This window comes from Pteropus medius, unplaced genomic scaffold, assembly GCF_902729225.1.
Source record: "Pteropus medius unplaced genomic scaffold, Ma_sr-lr_union100, whole genome shotgun sequence".
NCBI classification, from domain to species: Eukaryota; Metazoa; Chordata; class Mammalia; order Chiroptera; family Pteropodidae; genus Pteropus; species Pteropus medius.
In genome coordinates this window covers 25298322-25317157 of record NW_024349801.1, presented here as the reverse complement: position 1 = coordinate 25317157, position 18836 = coordinate 25298322, and the positions used below count along the sequence as shown (strand labels likewise).

The 18836-nt window shown below is 33.4% G+C and overlaps 1 protein-coding gene and 1 pseudogene across 1 annotated transcript in view; one reads left to right on the top strand and one right to left on the bottom strand.

Annotated features, from left to right (window-relative positions):
* Window positions 1-8718, top strand: part of TRIM69 (tripartite motif containing 69) — a 55591-nt gene extending 46873 nt beyond the window's left edge. The window contains exons 13-14 of the mRNA XM_039888257.1: window positions 2723-2811; window positions 8249-8718. Coding sequence (XP_039744191.1) covers window positions 2723-2811; window positions 8249-8391 — 232 coding nt within the window. The 3' untranslated portion in view covers window positions 8392-8718. The remainder of the gene's footprint in view (window positions 1-2722; window positions 2812-8248) is intronic.
* Window positions 8719-12302: 3584 nt separating this feature from the next.
* LOC120622825 (40S ribosomal protein S29-like) lies at window positions 12303-12472 on the bottom strand (annotated as a pseudogene).
* Between the last annotated feature and the right edge of the window lie 6364 nt (window positions 12473-18836).

Sequence of the window (18836 nt, the reverse complement as noted above, 5' to 3'; positions counted from 1 at the left end):
ATATTTCTTATGCTCTAATTTACATCCTCATGAAACAACTGATTTTGTAACTACCAATTTTTATCTCTTAATCCTTTCCCCTTTTTCATCCATCCTGCCAACCTCCCTCCCATCCAGCAACCATCAAAATGTTCTCTCAGAGATACAAGTTTTAAATTGTTACATCATTAAGCTAATCGCTTTTCCTTTAGAATTTCTTCTATTGCTTTTACCTTCAGATAAGTCCTTTTAATAGGTGAAAATCTAAATTTATTTTTGTTTTTCAAATAAGAAATTTCCACCAGTTTTTTAAAAAAAATAAATCTATTTTAACATGTGCTATTTCTCTTTGTTATATATTGTTTTTGTGTGTATATGGAGATCTATTTTTAGACTATTTGTTTCATTCCATCAATCTGTGGATCTATTTTTATATCAATATAATATTCTTTTAAGTTAGGTAGCTTTATGTATGTGTGTTAATACCTGACAAGGCAAGTCTCAAACTCATTACTCTCCTTTTAAAAATCTTCTTAGCTAGCTCTTCATGCCTACTTATTATTTTTCTATTTTCAAATTTTAATTATTTTTATTAGGTAATATATTCACATGGTTCAAAATCCAAGATATACAAAAGAGGCTACTATGAAAATTTACTTGCTTCTTAACAAGCTAGTTTCCTTCCAAAGGCAACCAGTACTATTGGTTTTTTATATATGCATGTACTAACAAATTTAATTACTCCCTTTTCCCACAAATATTAATATAATGTATTCTATTCATTTGTCATGCAATAATGCCACTGTGTTTTAATTATTTATAATATGATTTAATATCTACAACTAGTTCCTCCTCCTTTCTCTTTTTCAAATTTTCTTTGCTATTCTTTCTTTTCAAATTTTCTTTGCTATTCTTTCTCTTTTTCAAATTTTCTTTGCTATTCTTTCTTTGCTATTTTTTCATCTGAATTTTACAACCAGCTAGTTAATATAAAGAAAAATTTCTGTTATTATTAATTTACAAAAAAATTATAGATTAGGGAGACTATGATGCCAACTCTTCCTATCTGAGAAAATTATATTTTTTCCCCTCGTTTGTTCAAGTTTTCTTTTGTGGCCCTTAATGAACATTTTCATGTTGTTTTCATATAAATCTTGTCCTTTTAAAAAGATTATTCCTATGTTTTATAAATTCTATTATAAATTTAGTCTTGCTTCCTATTAGATCTTTTAACATATTGTTCAGGTGAATTATAGAATTATTTCTTTTTCTTAAGCTCTAAAATCGCTTTGGAATTTTATTGAGAATTGTGTTAAACTTAATTTTGAGAAGAATTGTTGTCTTTGTAATTTCCAATATTCCTATCCAGGAGAATGCTTTTGGTTTTACTTTTTTCTTTTCTATATCTCAGTAAAGTTTCTTATTTTTCTTACTATAAGATAAATTTCTTGTTATGGATATTCCTAGATTTTTGTTGCTATTGTGGATTTCTTCCTTTTTTATTATTATTATTATTACTGTTATACAGAAAAGTTATTGATTTGAGGATATTCTTCTTATATCTACCCGCTTAGAATCTTTAAGACTCTAAGAATATATCAGTTGATTCTCTGGGCTTTTTAGGGCACATAATCATGTCATTTGTTAATAATGAAAATATTGCTTCTTTCTTCTCACTAGATATCTCTTCCATTCCTTTCTCCCTCTTTCATCATCTTGGCCAGAAATTTTAGAGCTGTGATAAATAGTAATAATGATAATAGATATCCTTGTTTAGTCCCTGACTTTTTTGAGAACACTTTATTTGTAGAATCTCATTCTAACTGACCTATAGTTTCTTTTAGAAAAGTTTAGATGAAATGTAATTTTTAAACAAATTGAAAATAAAGCCTATACTATCACTCAATGTAATTTTAGATTTTTAGGAAAATAATAAATTTAAGGATTACTCCAATTTTTTATTATTGAGGTTTTAATTTTGATATAATTGTATTATTTATTGGTTATATGTAGTCTAAATATAGTAAATACTGTCATTTGGCATAGTTAGAAAATAAAATATTTTAGTTGAAAACTACTTAGCTCTTAAAAAAATTAGAAAATAATTAATTTTACTATACAACCACACTTGGAATAATTTAACTTTATTTTCTTTATAACTCAGAAGTCACTTCAGAATCTTAGTGTAAATAATGGTTCCCAGACATCATTTTATTTTTCTTTTTAAAGTATGGAACTACTAGTTAATAAAATTCCAATTATTTGAACACCGAGTAACAAAAAATGCTGTGATTATTTAAAATTGAGCTTACTATGCTTTTCTTTTGGCATATTTAACATTACACATGTATATATGTATTTATAATTTTAAAGTATTATTGAAATTTTATGCAGTTAAGAATATTGAGAAAAAGACTCAGGCCTCTACATAACTTAATAAATATTTGTTTTGTTATGTGGCCAAGAGAACCAAAAATATATGAATATATGGGCTCTTATATTACTTAGAAGCACAAAAGAAGTTCACATTTAACTTTTTACCCAATTAAGACTGAAGTCTGATCAAAGAGCAATTATATATATAAGATGTATTACATAGAGTTATTATATATATATATATATATATATATATATATATATATATATATATATATATATATATATATATCCTGGAGTTTCTCATTTGTAAAACAAATCCAAAAAACAAATATAAATGTGATGTTCTGTATGTTTCATTTTACAGCACAGAAAAGCATTTTACAAGGACTCCAGTTATAGAAAAGCAGATATACTTCCCTCTCCAGAATTATCCAGTGAACAACATGGTAACAGGTAATTTAAAATAAAATTTAGAATAAACTCAAGTAGAGAAGAAACAAAGAACTATTTTGTACAATAAAGCTGCTATTGTACTAGCCTAGCGAGTAAATGCCCCTCTATTACACATGCTAATCATTCATGCATTAAATAAATCAATCTGCAGAGCTAGCCCAAAGATAGCACCATATTTTCTGTGTTAAAAAGCTAGGCAATAGGCAGGGTGAACATACATCCTTGTTTACACAAGATAGTCCCAGTTTATGCCTGTTGTCTTGTTATTAGCTTTTACTCTCAAGTGTCCCAATTAGAAAGATAAATTATATGGACAACTCTAATCATAGTTTCCTTTGAGAATCTGATGAAACATAGGCTCTTTTCCCCAGCATAGACACACACAAAGATCATACACCAATTTTACATATAGTTTAAAGAGGCTCACGTATGCCCAGAAGCTCATTCATGGATCACCCAGGTGTCCATGGACTCTATATTTGGGTTTCCTAGTGCCTGACAGAAAGAGAAGACAGGTAACAGAGATTGACATTGGGAGAGTAGAACCAAGTGAACCAGCAGAACAGTGGCCACTGGGATTTGGATAGCGCTAAGCGAGGTGGATATTTGGGTACTTAGATCTGGATAATATTCAGTAGGGTCATTGATAATTTTAAAAATAGAGATTAAAAAAATTTAGTTTTTTTAGTTTTCAAAACACGCAATTTAAAAACTATAGGTTTTTGAAGTTTCATTAAAAAACATTTGTATGTTCATCATTTTATCTTTCTTTAGCAGTGTCAAAACTATCTCCACAAGTTCATAAATGTCTTCTGTCATATTACTATCCCTTCTAGCCATTTTGTATAGCCATTTGTTTTATTATTTTTTTCCTTCTGTTCATTTAAGTAATATAAAATAGCCTTTACAAAAAAAGCACTTTAAAAAGAACTTATAATGTGTAGTTTGGGGCTGAGCCTTGTAGACATCAAAGAAAACTGCTTCCCAGCCATGATAGAAGTCAGTTCTGTGACTCTTAGGAGCAATTGTGAACTGCAAAGAACAATGAACTAAGTAGAAGTACTTAAGCTCTAAGACTGGGAGCAGTTGATTGTTACCCATATTTATCCCAAAGCCTGAACATTCAAATAAAATGCAGATACCTTAAGCCACGGTTGTGGCATATTACTAGTATTGATTTTACTGTAGACAACTCTATCACCAGGTACTAAATGTCTCATGTCATTTGGACTTACCAAAGTGTTTGTTAACATAATAAAAAAATCAATGTTAAATGTTAAAATGAGCTATATCATAAAGACAAATACTTAGATTAGGACATGTAGCGATTGTCGACATAAGAAATATCCAAACCTGTAAAGAAGTTTTATAAAAATTTATTTGAGCCAAACAGAGGATTTACCTAGAAGCAAGATCTCAATTGATTGAAATAAATGTTCAGTATGCAGTTATTTTATCCACTTGAGATTAAGAAGAGCTGTAAGGAAGATTACATGTAGGTGGCAGAAAGCAATGGGATGGGATTACAGGATAGTTGAGATTATGTGCTCTCTTGGGGTTGGTTATGGTTTATCTCAAAGATGTGTTAACTTAGATGTACAGAACAATGGACAGGGGTTGCTTAAGGCAAAGCTAAACCTTTTACTAAAAAGTTATATGCCTGAGACGTGACTACCCACCATAACCTACCTAGTTAGGAATTTACAGTCAGGTTAGCCTAAGAAGTTACTTTCCATAGAACCCTTTTTTTCCATCTACACAATGCTGCTCTGTGTTTCATTGCTGTCTGTTCAAAAAGACATGAGAGTGTTATGTAAAGACAAACTAAAAAAACCCAAAAAACCATAAAAATAATCATTAGTTGGAATTTTTAAAGTACAGTTTTAACCTCTGGTAATCTTTTGTTGATTTTATTGGTAGAGCTAAAGTAAAATTTTCTCAATTGAATAATTATTTTCTTTCTTTTTATTTCTACATTAAAATTTTATGTAATACTTCCTTGAAAGAAAGATTAATTTTTTAGAGATAATTCATTTGTCTTTAAAAATTTTGATGTGAAGTGACGAGTACTTCCCTTTTAAAAAAAAAATCATGCCTATTTGCTTGTACAGGTAGGAATAATTTCGTGTTGGGAAAATCAGCTTGTGCTAAGTAAAAATTTAGTGAGCAAGAATTCTAAATTAGGCAGTGGCAACAACTTTTGTGACTATAACTTGATTGTCTCTTCCTCAAAATGGGCCGAGTTTGACTAATGCCTTTAAAATAGAATTAACTAGAGGGTTGGTTGTAGAAAATACAAGTTAGAACTGTATATCCCAGAACATGGGTTTCTCAGTCCTGCAACTCTTGGTATTTAGGCCAGATAATTCTTTGTTGGAGAAGGCAACCTTGGCCTCTGCCCACTAGATGTCAGTAAGTATTACATCTAGCACCCCCATCCCGCAAGTTGTGACAACCAAAACTATCTCCTGGCATTGCCAAATGTCCCTTAAAGTAGCAAGGGATTTTTTTTTTTTTTGGCCTGTTTTTTGTTTGTTTTTTACTATTGACTGGAATTAAATCTTTTCAGTCTGCAATCACCGGTTATCACTCATGATAAGAAGTTCTGATTGACAGCTACATGGGTGATTAATAAAAAAAATTAATAATTATAAATATCTTACAGGCAAAACTTTCCAAACCAAAAAGTTCTGATAATTAAAAGTTTGGGAACCTATAATAGATACTGTGTTGGTTGTCTGTTGCTATTCGGAGCTATTGTGTAACAAATGAATTGTTCTAAAACTTAGCAGCTGAAAACAATGAACATTTGTTATTTCATAGTTTCTGAGGGCTAGGAATCCAGGAGCATCTTAGTTAGAAACTTTTGTCTCAGAGTGTCTTACAAGATTGTAGTCAAATTGTCAGCTAGGCTGTGGTTATTTCAAGGCACCACTGGAACTGGAAAATCCATTTCAAAGCTCACTCATGTGGTTATTGGCAGGCCTTGGGCCCTGCTGGTTCTTGGCCAAAGGCTTCAACTCCTCATCAGGTGGGTCTCTCCATAAGGGTTGTTCATAGCATGGTAGCTTGCTTTCATTAGATTGAAAAATTCAAGAGAGAAAAAGAGTATGCCTAAGACAGAAGCCAGGGTCTTTTTTATGTACTACTGTTGAAATAAGAAATGTCCAAACCTGTAAAGAATTTTTATGAGTTTATTTGAGCCACACTGACAACATATGCTGGGGAGCAAGATCTCAAATGCTCCCCAAAATAACAATTTTGCAGCTTCTTTTATGCATTTGAAATTAAGGAGAGAAAGTAAGGAAGATTACATGATGGTAGGAGAAAGCAAGGGCAGCATTGGATTACAAACTAAGATTATGTGCTCTCACACTTTAGTAGGAGGGGTCTGAAAGCTTTGTCATGTAGTAGAAGGAGGGGTCTGAAGAGGTGCATTTCAAAGGTGTATTAACCTAGAGGCACAAAAACAAAGGACAGGGCTTGCTTAAGACAAAGATAAGTATTTTACTAAGGAAGTTATACACCTGGGTCACGACTGCTCACCAAGACTTGCCCAGTTTAGGAATTTATGATCTTATCACCCTGTCAGGTTACTTTCCATATAATCCTTTTTTTGGGGGGGGGTCCATAATACTTTCATGCCATCACTTCTACCATGTATTATTGGTCATATAGACCAACCCAAGTACAAAGTGGGAGACTACTCAAATTCGTGCATACAGAGATAGAACTCATTCAGGGCTATCTTGGAGACTGACTACCACAGACACATATGGAATTGTCTGCCTAGAATGCCTCTTCCAGGAATCTTCTTTTCTTCTTCTCAATTTATCTGGATTACACAGAAACGTTAATTTTCTAAAACATGAGCTTACCTCTCACTCCAGCTGTTGCTTTAGGAATGAATCCCTGATTTGAGTTAGGCCAATCACAACTCTTTCTCTGGATTTTTAGACGTGTGACACAGCAAGTCAAGTCATTCTTATTCAGGTGACCATAGCTCTAAGATATAAAACTGGGTGCTATCAGCAGCCATGCTTTCTATCATGTAAGGAAAGCCAAGTTACTTCAAGAGAAGAAGGTGAAACAACACACAGAGAAAAACTGGAGACCAGTGAGACCGTCAGGAGAGTTGGTTCTAGTTATTTCTGAGGCTCAGCAATATTCTGCCTTCCTCATAGCTTGGTTGATATGGCAATGTCTTGCCGGTAAACTCCTTTTTTGTTTAAGCTAGTTTAAACTAGGTGTCTGTTAACTTTACTTAGTGTCCTAACTACTTCAAAACTGCTACAATAATCTATTTCTGTTGCATAAATGTCCTATCCTTATATTCGCAGGAATATTTTTTGTTACCGTAGTAATTATTTTTAAAATTCTTATCCTCACATATATCTTTAGAAATTTCACACAGTGTATATGTGTAATTAACTAGATATTAATATTTCTGCACTAGTTTATTTTACACAAAAACATAGCCATTAGGTAAATGTCATGAACCATTAATAAGTAATATCACTAATATAGTAATAGTGCTTCAAGAGATTTTCTGAAGTAAATGACTATGATTAAAATATCTTTAAAATATTAATCAGTGTTATATGTTTGGATTCATAGTTAATTTATTAACAGTAATTTATTATCTATTATTAGAAACAATCAGACTATATGCATAGATAATCTTTTGATGGTGGTAGTGTTCTAAATTCAATCACCCTGAGGTCTACCAGAATTTTTTTCATACAGTATTTCTTTTAAGTTAGGTTTCAATTTTGATATAAACCACAAACACTTATATTGCACATAAAATATAATTGCTCAGATAAACAATTGTTATCAAGGTAATATTACTTAGTTATAGAGTCCTTAAGCTCTCCCTATCTTAGGTGTTTCTTTTTGATACTCATATCTCAGATTATTAATGACATCAAAATTACTCATTCCAATAACCATTGTTGACTAAGCAATACAATCAATTTTTCATTAATTTTTTATTAAAGAATATTATCCTAGTGTTAGCTGTGCAGGGAAGTATTGCCTGCTCTACTAGGGATCAACCGTGCCATTAGTAGCTGGTTGGATAGGTAGTTCTAAGTGATTATACTCTAAGCCAGACACACTCCCCGGTTATTTTGGTCTAGATACTTTAAAGTTCAATCCCTAACCTCAACATCAGACTCTCATAGTCAAAGTTGTTAACCAATTATCTATGTTTTAAAAGGAGGTAGAAAGCTGGGGGAAGCATGTAAAGGGTAATAAGGGTGTTACCCTGATAATTATCAAGGTTCATGGAGAATTTTCTCACTGATATTATTTCTTCTTTTTACTTCTTTTCTAACAAACATTATTTAGAAATCTTAACTTTAATAAATCAAAGACACTGAAAAGGAAATACTATGATAAGATTTCAAATATATACATATTTTTTATTTTGCAGGTTATGTATCGATTGATGTCATGAAGAAATTCCTTGGGGAACTACATGACTTCATTCCTGGAAGTTCAGGATATTTAGCATACCATGTTCAAAATGAAATTAACATGTCAGCTATAAAAAACAAATTGAAGAGGAAGTGTTAAGTTAAATTATTCCTGTATCTGAGCATTTATTTTCTATAAAACATTACCAAAGATGTGCATAATTTTACATTCTCCCCTTTGAGACAGTGAGATGGGGAAATGAGAAAGAATTCTTCTCTTTCTTCTCCAAATGTGCCTTTAGGAAATTCAGAATTATTTTGGCTCTGTGTTTTGACATTTGGGCTGGACTTTTCCCCCAGCTTGTAACATACGTCCATAAATTCTGAGTGTACAGTTGTTATGAAGTAATTGTCATTGAAACATACTTTATTAGAAATCTCAATCTCTCTCTTTTCCTTCCCTCCTTCCTTCCATCTCTCAGATGCTCTTTTGGCTTTAACATTCTATTATATATTTTTTTCTAGGTTCAGTGATGTGAATGCAAAATTTATGATGCTTGTCATCTTATTTCAATTTAAAAAATTTTTAAAAATTGGAATGCTGTAGTTGAATTCTGAATTACTGTTTCTGATTTGAAAAATGGGGAATAAAACATTTTAATAATTCAAACTTCATGTAAGGACAGTTTCTGATAATAAAAGTAGAGGAAGTGATTTAATGTAAACAAATGTTATGTCATCTGAAATGAACCCTCAAAGTGTCTTAGAATCACAGTGCTGGAAAGGACCTGAGAGAACATAAAGTCCAATTCATTTATTGTCTTTAATGGGGAAATGAAGGCCTTGAAAGTGTGTCTTGCTTCAGGTGACTAATTGGGAGCTGAACCAGAACTGGAACACACAACCCTCTTGATTTTCCAGGCCAGTGCTTTCCTATTCTCCCACATGCTATATGTTATAACTTATGTCAAGTATAATAGACAGCAGATCTGCAAAAAGATTGGGGACGCTGAAACAAGCCAACATGTTTAGCTTGTCTTTTAAATAAGCTGAAATAATATTGAGATGTAGTGATTTCAAGAAGGCAACTTCTTTATTCATATGGTCATGCTATATAGAATCTAGTGCATTTATTACATTTTGGAGATCTACAAATGACATATTATTCATGAAACTATCATCCTGTTAAACTGTACTCTCTCTTAGAAATTGCATATCAGCTGTAGAATTGTCTAAAGAAAATGCACTTTCTAAAGCATTTGGATCATTTGAGTGTATGTGGGCCCTCACCTTTCTCCCTTGACTCAAATTTTATAATACAAAACTTTAACACTAATCTCAACATTAGCATTTGAAAGTTCTTTTTTCCCCATATAGTAACTTTTTCTTATTTATACTCATGTTTTTGGTTAAACTCTTCGGAACTTGTAAACTTAAAAAAAAAAATCCTAAATGTTAATTATCTTTTCCTGAAACATATTAAATATTATCTTTCTTGAACACTTTATCTTAGTCACATTGAGTGATTATGTTTCTTATATAGAAACCAAACCGGTATGTGGATTTTAAATTAATTATTAAAAGGATTAAGTAAATTTACACCAAACTGTGTACATTGGGAGTGTTCGAGTATTTTTTTGATGTACGTAGTATGCATATGTTAACATAATAAATCAAAAACTAAACAAATTGATTCCTAAACAAAAGTGATTGTATCTTTAGGTGTATCTAGAAAAGTTACAAATATATATCCTTGAAATACTACCAGAAGCAATAAAATCAGAATATGAGCCTTACAGGAATTGAAAGCATATGAATAAAATAGGCAAAGATAAATTGTTTTGTTAAAAGTCTTGTCTTAATGGAAAGTAAAAAGCAGTATGATTTTACCTATTCCTCATTTAAACAGTTTCTTTTTATTTGCCATAGCATTTCTGATGAATATTGCCTCTGGCTTCCATCTTTAAAAAATACTCCCCTCACTTTTGGTTATTTCTCTACACTTTTGCAAATGTGTCTCCTCTGATGCTTTTCACTATTAGGCATAGTCATTCCTCATTCTGTTGAATTTAGTGTGTAGTTCTTAGTTCATCTTATTTCTTTCATCCTTTGTGACAAGATTATTTTTCCTTCTAGCTTTTGGTAGAATTTTGTGTCATTAGATAAGTTATGGGTCATTGACAGAGTCTGCTAGTTACTTCTGAATGTTTATTTCCCTTTCTTCCATGATGGTAGAACCCCTAATTTCTATCTGAGCACATTCTACCTAGAATAAAGACTGTATTCTCAGTAGCACTTGAAATTAAGTATGGCTATGTCACAATGTTTTGGTCAATGAATGCACAGCGAAAATGGCATCTGGGAATCTTTCTTAAAGACATCTGGCACATACACTTTGTCCTCCTTTTCTTCCACCTCCATTTTTTTCTGCTGCTTCTTTCATCCTGTTGCTTGGAATGGGGATGTGATAGGTACCATTTAAACCATAAGAACATACCCCAGGGTTGGCAAAGCAGGAAATTGAAAGGAGGCTGGGGTTCTGAGGACAGTGTTGAGATATCTGCCATTGCAGCACTTTCACTTATCTCAAGACTTTTATGTGACAGAGAAATAAGCTGTTTTGTTTAAGACAGGAGTCCCCAAACCCCGGTCTGTGGTCTGCTGGGAACCGGGCCGCACAGCAGGAGATGAGCAGTGAGTGAGTGAGCAAAGCTACATCTGTATTGGTCGCTGCTCTCCAGCACTAGCATCACTGCCTTAGCTGCACCTCAGATCATCAGGCATTAGATTCTCATAGGAGCACCAGTCCCTGGTGCCAAAAAGGTCGGGGACCGCTGGTCTAGATGGTCTCAACAACACATAGTTCTCAAAGCTGTGTCCTTGAAAATGGCTCCCACTGTGGGAACAGTGGACGGAATATACATTTCAAGGAAGTGGTAAGGAGCCTCAGACTGCCCAAGTCCAGCTCATGGGTCAACCAGTGGTCACAACCTCTTCATGACCTCCTCCAACAATAGACGTTCCTCCAAAGAAGATATAAAAAATGGTCAATAAGCATGTAAAAAAATGTTCAACATCATTATCCATATGGGAAATGCAAATCGAATCAAAACTATAATGAGATACCACTTCATATCCACTAGGATGGCTATAATCAAAAAGACAAATGATAAAAAGTGTTGATGAGGATGTGGAGAAATTGGAACTCTCATACATTGCTGGTGGAGATGTAAAATGATGCACCAACTTTGGAAAATAGTTTGGCAGTTCCTCAAAATATTAAACATAGTTACCATGTGATCCAGCAATTCCACTCTTAGATATATATCCAAGACAAATGAAAACATACATCCACACAAAACTTAATGTTCCCAGCAGCATTAATCATAATAGCCAATAAGTGGAAACAACCCAGGTGTCCATCAATTGATGGATAAATAAGTGTGGTATATCCATGCAATGGAATACCACTTGGCAATAAAAAGGAATGAAGTACTAATACATGCTGTAACATGGATTAACTCTGAATAAATTATGCTAAGTGTCACAAAAGAGCACGTGTTACATGAGTCCATTCATATAAAATGTTTAGAATGGGCAACTCTGTATATAGAGAAAGTAGATTAGTGGTTGTTTAGGACTGGGATTTGGGTATGTGTGAGTGTTGGGGCATAGGCAGTGACTACAAATAAGCAAGGTGTGTTTTTTGGGGGCGATGAAAATGTCCTAAATCGGATTATGGTAATAGTCGCTCAACTCCGTCAATATATTAAGAACCATTGAATTATACCCATTAAATGAGTGAATTGTTTGGTATGTGATTATATCTTTGTAAAAATTTTTTTATTTATTTTTTCAGCATCATGAATATTTTACTTAACCAGGGGTAAACAAGCCACAAATTTTGAAGATAAATCCACTGAGAAGATAATAGCAAAATTTAAAGATTCTTTGATCATGTGACTTCCATTCGCAATAAAACACTCATAATTGAAGTTTTTATTTTATATACAAAGAGCTAGCATTATTTCTGCAGTAGATATCTGGAATGACTCATTCATGGAAGTTCACTTAGTCTAACTTAATGAAGCCTATATCCTTCGTGTAATGACGGAAACAATGGCGGCACATATTGAGGCCATGTTTCCAGATCAGACCGTGCGGTTTGAACAGAAGCAGCAAGAATGAGACCCCTGGCTAAATTTTCTCGGCTGGCTCCAGTACAGTTGCTGATGACCCATCTCCCTCTCTCAGAGGCAAGGAGGCAAAAGGAAGGAACTAGCCCACACCTGCATTCTTGAAAGTTTGGGGACAGTTTACCCAGAATGCAGTGCTGACAAACGAAGCGTGTGCAGTGTAGCTATGCTGTTTTGTTTGATTATATCTTAATAAAGCTGTTAAAAAGAAAAAAATAGCCATTTCATTAAATCGATGCAATATAATTTTTATTTTTAAACATTGGGGTTATTTTCAGTTTTTCACACTGCTAAGTAATAGTGTAATCAAACACTTCATTTGAAATAGCTATTTTTAACTAAAGCTGCTATAAATAGAAAAGACATGTGATGTCACTAAAGTCACCTATATAACTTCAAGGACACAAATCTGTCAGTACTTTGCAGATGTAAAGAACTATTATCTTCCACAAAATCCTCTCCTATAGAACAAGGTCAGCAGCCTGTTCATTATCATAAGCCTCTCTTAGGATTAGTTTGGAAGTAAGAGATACAAAATACAGTGCCTTAAAGCAGCACTCCCCAACCTTTTTAACACCAGAAATCAGTGCTCCTATGAAAATCTAATGCATGATGATCTGAGGTGGAGCTGAGGCGGTGATGCTAGTGCTGAGGAGCAGCTGTCATTACAGATGAAGCGCCACTAGCTCACCTGCTGCTCACCTCCTGCTGTGGAGCCTGGTTCCTAACAGGCCATGCACCCATACCTGTCTACTGCTTGTGGCTCAGAGATGAGGGCTCCTGATCTAGATGATATATGAGACTGAATCTAATTAAGGCCTCTATATAAACTTTTAAGATTCTGGCAAGTGGTTGCAGAGATCCACTTGTCTTGTGGCTGGCCAAGAGGAGCCTCGTATGTAAGTTCCCCTGCTTATTAAGTCTGCCACCTACCAATCTGGAATGATCTTTCTTCAGTCTCTCCTTGCCCTCCACTTGAGGGGGGCCAGTTACAGATTTCACCTGGGAAGTTCTGGAGTTTATGAACCAACATCTATTCAAGTCCTTTGCCCATTTTTAATTTGGGTTATCATTTTATTATTGAGTTGTAAGAGTTCTTTATATATTCTGGATACAAATCCCTTATTATATATATATTCGTAAGTATTTTCTTCCGTTCTATGGGTTGTCTTTCACTTTCTCGATGGCATTGTTTGAAACACGAAAGTATTTTAATTTCGATGTCCAATTTTTCTATTTTTCTTTTGTTTGTTGTGGTTTTGGTTTTGTAGTTAAGAAGTCTTTGCCAAATTAAAATCATGAAGATTTAGTGCTATATTTTATTTTAAGACTTTTATAGTTTTAATGTTTACATTTAGGTCTGTGATTCATTTTGAGTTAATTTTTGTATATAGTGTGATGTAGGAGTACAAATTTTTTTTTTTTTTTTGCATGTGGATTCCAGTTGTTCCAGTACTATTTGTTGAAAAGATTATTCTTTCTTCCATTGACTTGTCTTAGCAGGAATAACAACTTTATTTTTCTGATCATGTATTCTTATAAAAAATTAGACAGCATATAAATAAATAATATAAAAATAAAAGGCCCTTAGAGTGCAACCTCTAAAGATAATAACTGTTAATAGTGTAAATGAGTGTTTTTTTTTACAGTAGAAAAGAAAAATTTTATTAGAAGAGAAAATACACTTCCAGATGTGGAAGCAGACCTGAGCAAGAGAAGCGGGGCTCAAAAGGCCGCAAATGAGTGTTTTGAATAATTGATCTCTAAGAGACTTTCAAGACCCATGAGTATACAAATCTTTATTAGGTACAAATTATTTCCAGAAATACTATCTAGCATAAATTCCTATTTGAATTCTTATTTAAATACTATTTAGCATAAATTCCTATTTAGGAATGATTCCCTGAAGTACTCAAATGAAAGGCCTAGTGGCCCAGTGCTATATCATCCTGTTATCACTATATAACAGGAGAATCCACTTGAAGCTATTTATATTTTTATTAAAATATACAGACCTTTCCTAGAGTATCTATCTGTTTTTTTCTGTTTACCTTGCATTCTGCATTATGCCAAAGCAGACATGCTCATGAATGCTACTTGGACTCACACTCTCTACACTGGAGAGGGCATCACATTTCAGTAGCAGTATAAAGGAATGGCTAAGAGCACAGAGTCATGCTGTCTTGGTTTAAATTCCAATTACAGAGCTCATAGTGTGATCTTGGACCAGTTACTTAACCTGTCTGTGGTAAATGGGGATCATAGTGCCAAAATTACAGAGAAATATGAGGATTAAGGAGGGAGTACAGGCAAAGCACTTAAGAAAACACCTAGCACTTAGTTTGTGCTTAGTAAAAAAGCTATATGGTTTTATTATTATAATTACTAGCATATTCTGGTTCCTGTCACAAAATAGATGATGCATGATTGTCAAGTTAGTACTTTCTAAACTCAAATTGGGGTTATTGGTCATGGGGGAATTAGGTAGACTTAGGGAGTTCTATATTGTCTCCTATAAGACACAGAGAGTTTATGGCAGCTCCATTCCCCTGCTCTCCCAAAGAATTGGAAGAGACAAGAATCCATGAATAGCTGAAGGGAAAAAATGTATTTATCCAAAAAAAAATTATATAGTTGAGGCTTTGAACAAAAGCAGCTTTTTAAAAGCTTAATTGACAGAAATAGTTTATTTGGAGTAGTTTTTTCAGTGAACAGCATCAATGTAATAACTTTTATTTTTTCCCAAGGAAAAACTTTTCCCTTTTTTGGGAAAGATATATAGTAGAAATATTAATTATTTACCTTAAATATATCAATTACCTTAAAGGTAAGTGGACTAAATGCTTCAATTAAAAGACCACTATTGACAGTTTGGGTTTTAAAAATAATTATATATTGCTTGTAAAAGATATTTTTAAAATATATATTTATGTATTTTATACATATACACATATATGTATATAGGCATATTATCTAGAATATAAAGATCTTGAAATATTGAAAGTTAAAGAATGGAAAATGACATAGCATGCAAACACTAACCAAAAGAAAACTAGTGTAGTTATATTAATATCAGACAAAGTAAACTCTAAAGCAAAAGCATTACTAGAGATAAAGAGGAATATTTGGCAATGGTAAAAGTTATGTTCACCAGGATATATACAACTCTAAATCTGTGCTCACCTAATAACTGAGCCTCAAAATAGGTAAATCAAAAATTTACAGAACTAAAATGAGAAACAGGCAAATACAGAATCATAGTGAGAGATTTTCAATCTACCTTTCTCAGTAATTTGTAGAAAACAAACCAAAGCATTAAGGATATAGATTTGAAATACACAGTAATGAAGTTGACTTAATTGACACATACAAAACATCACATCCAAAAATTACAGTTGTTAATTTTTTTTAAATATGCATGGAACATTTAAACAATTTCATTATGTTCTGGATAATTATTGCTACATTACAAATTACCCTTAAATGTAGAGCTTAAAATAGCAACTTATTATTTCTCAAGGTTCTGTGGGTTGACGGCTCAGACGGGTGGTTTTCACTTGAGGTCTTCTATGTGACTTCAGTCAGAAACAGCTGGAACTACAGTCTAGATCTAAAGTCTTGACTAGATATCTAAGCTGGCTCCTTTAGTCACATGTTCTGACACCTTGGTGCTCTTTGGTCTTATTTTCTTTTCTCAAGATATCTCATCTTCTAGGATCTTTCCATATGGCTTAAGTCTCTCACAGCATGGTAGTCACACTTTTTACATGGTGGCCATCTTCCAAGAAGCTAGAAGCAAAAGGGGCCACGCCAGCTATTTATTTTTTCTTGGTTAGTTACAGGGCTGCCAAGATTCAAGGAGATGGAAACATAGGCTCCCCCTCTTGATGGGAAAGTGGCATAATCACTTAGCAAAGATCATGTGGCATTGCAGATATTGTGGCCATCTTTGGAAAATGTAATCTGCTACAGTCTTTGGAAAATATAACTGTTACAGACTGTATACTGAACCAGAAAGCAAATCTCAACGATTTCAAAAAATTGAAATATTCAAAGTATGTTCTCTGACCACAGTGCAATTAAGCAAGAAATCTATAAAAAACAATAACTAGAAAACCCTCATATTTGAATATTAAAGAGATACATTTCTAAATAACCCATGCATTAAAAAAAATCACAATGGAAATTAGAAAATATTTTAAACTAAATGGTAATAAAATATAAAAGCTGTGGGATGCAGCCAAAGCCATGCTTTAGGAAATTGTATAGTGTTAGATACATACTTTAGACAAGAATAATGGCTAAAAATCAATGAGCTAAGCATCCATCTCAAGAAGCTAGAAAAAAATAACCAAAAAACTCCCAGAGGAAATAGATGGAAGGAAATAATATAGATAAGAAGAGAAATTCATGAAATAGGAAACGAACTTAGAAAGGAACAACAAATCAGGAAAATGTTTCTTTGAAAAGATTAATAAAATTGATACATATTGGCAAGATTGCTCAAGAAAAAGAGAAAAAAGTATATATTACCAGTATCAGAAATTAAAAAGTGGAATACATCATAGATCCCACAGATATTAACAAAATTATAAAATAAAATTTTGACCAAATTTACGCCAATAAGTTTGAAGAGCTAAATGAACTATCCAAATTCCTAGGAAGTAATTTTTACTAAAACTGACACATACACAAAAGAAGAAATCTGAATAGTCCTATAACTATAAAAAATAATGAGTTTATGATATAAAAAACTTTCTTGTAGCTCCATGAGTTACTTACTAGCTTTGTGATCTTGGCAAGCTATGTAACCTGTTTTCCCATCTGAGAAATAAAGATAGTATGTAATATAATGTCATAGGTAATATTGTGAGGATTAAATGAGATAATGCTTGTAAAAAGTGCTTTGCACAAAGCCTAGCAGTTGTCACATGCTCAATGTATACTGGCCACTATGAATATCCTTTATAGCTCTGGATATATGTCACTGAGTGCAAAACCTATGTTCATCAGGTGCCCTTGTATGCGTGCTCTGAAAGGTAAAATACCTGGTCTGTCTTTTATCTGAAGTAAAAGTACTCAGGAGCAATAGATGTATCTGAAATTTAAAAATAAAATGGAAAGTAAATAACTCTTGTACTTAAATCAGATTCTCTCTGCTTTCATTTTATATACCTGCCTCAATGTGTCTTGGAGTTTTTCCCACTGCTGTGAGAGCAACTTTTGTCTGTATCCAGAACTACTTACATACCTTCAGGCATTAATTCTGGTTTTAGTGGCATAGAAAACGCTATCATGACTTATAATGTAGACTCCAACTGAGTTAATTGCTGTTTCCATTCTCCTTCCATCTCCTGACCCAGGGCTAATTTCCCAGGCTGGTGTCTGATTCCCTGCTGTAACTTCTCCTTTGATTTCCGGAGTATGCAGTACTGGCTAGCCAGAATATCACCCACATCTCCTGCATAAAGTAAAGTTCTTTTCAGCTTACCCGATCTCTTCTCAACCTTTCTTTGTCACTCTGGGGCTTTGCTCAAATCTGGTTGTGTAACATTCTTTAGGAGATTTCTGCTTCCTTGATCAGAGAGCTCTTCAATTCTCCAGTCCCCGCTTTTGCAGTTACGAATGTGACACAGACTTCCCTCACCTCTTCCTGGAATTCCCAACTTTGCTTTGGTGAGCTCTTCTTTTCAGTATTGCCCTTAAAAAATTAATTTTTCAATTACAGTTGACATTCAATATTATTTTATATTAGTTTCAGGTATACAGCATAGTGATTAGACATTTACATAATTAGTGTAGTACCCACCTGGCACCATATGCATTTATTACAATATTATTAATTATATTCCCTATGCTGTACTTCACATCCCTATGACTATTCTGAAACTACCAATGTGTACTTCTTACCCTCTTCACCTTTTCAACCAACCTCCCAACCCACTCCCATCTAGCAACCATATCTATGGTTCTCCGTATCTATGAATCTGTTCCTGTTTTGTTTGTTCATTTTGTTCTTTAGATTCCACATATAAATGAGATCATATGGTATTTGTCTTTCTCTGACTTATTTCACTTAGCATAATACCCTCTAAGTCCATCCATGTTGTTGCAAATGGTAAGATTTCTAGCACTGCCTTCTTAAAAAAGGGTACCTGCCAGTTTTCAGGCCTCTAATGGGGATTTGTTCCTCTGCTACCCTGTTGAGATTTCTTCCACCTTGCTCTTATCTTTGGTGTGGGTTTCATTTCCTTGTCCTAGTTAGTCTCTTCACCACACCTCCTCTGTACTGTGTTTCTTCCTCGTTCGTCAGATTTTTAAAACTTGTTTCTTTCCCTCCCTTCCCACCTGTCCTACTGTCAAGCATCATCTCAAAGGATAAGTCTGAATGAAGCCTCTTTTGTAAGTC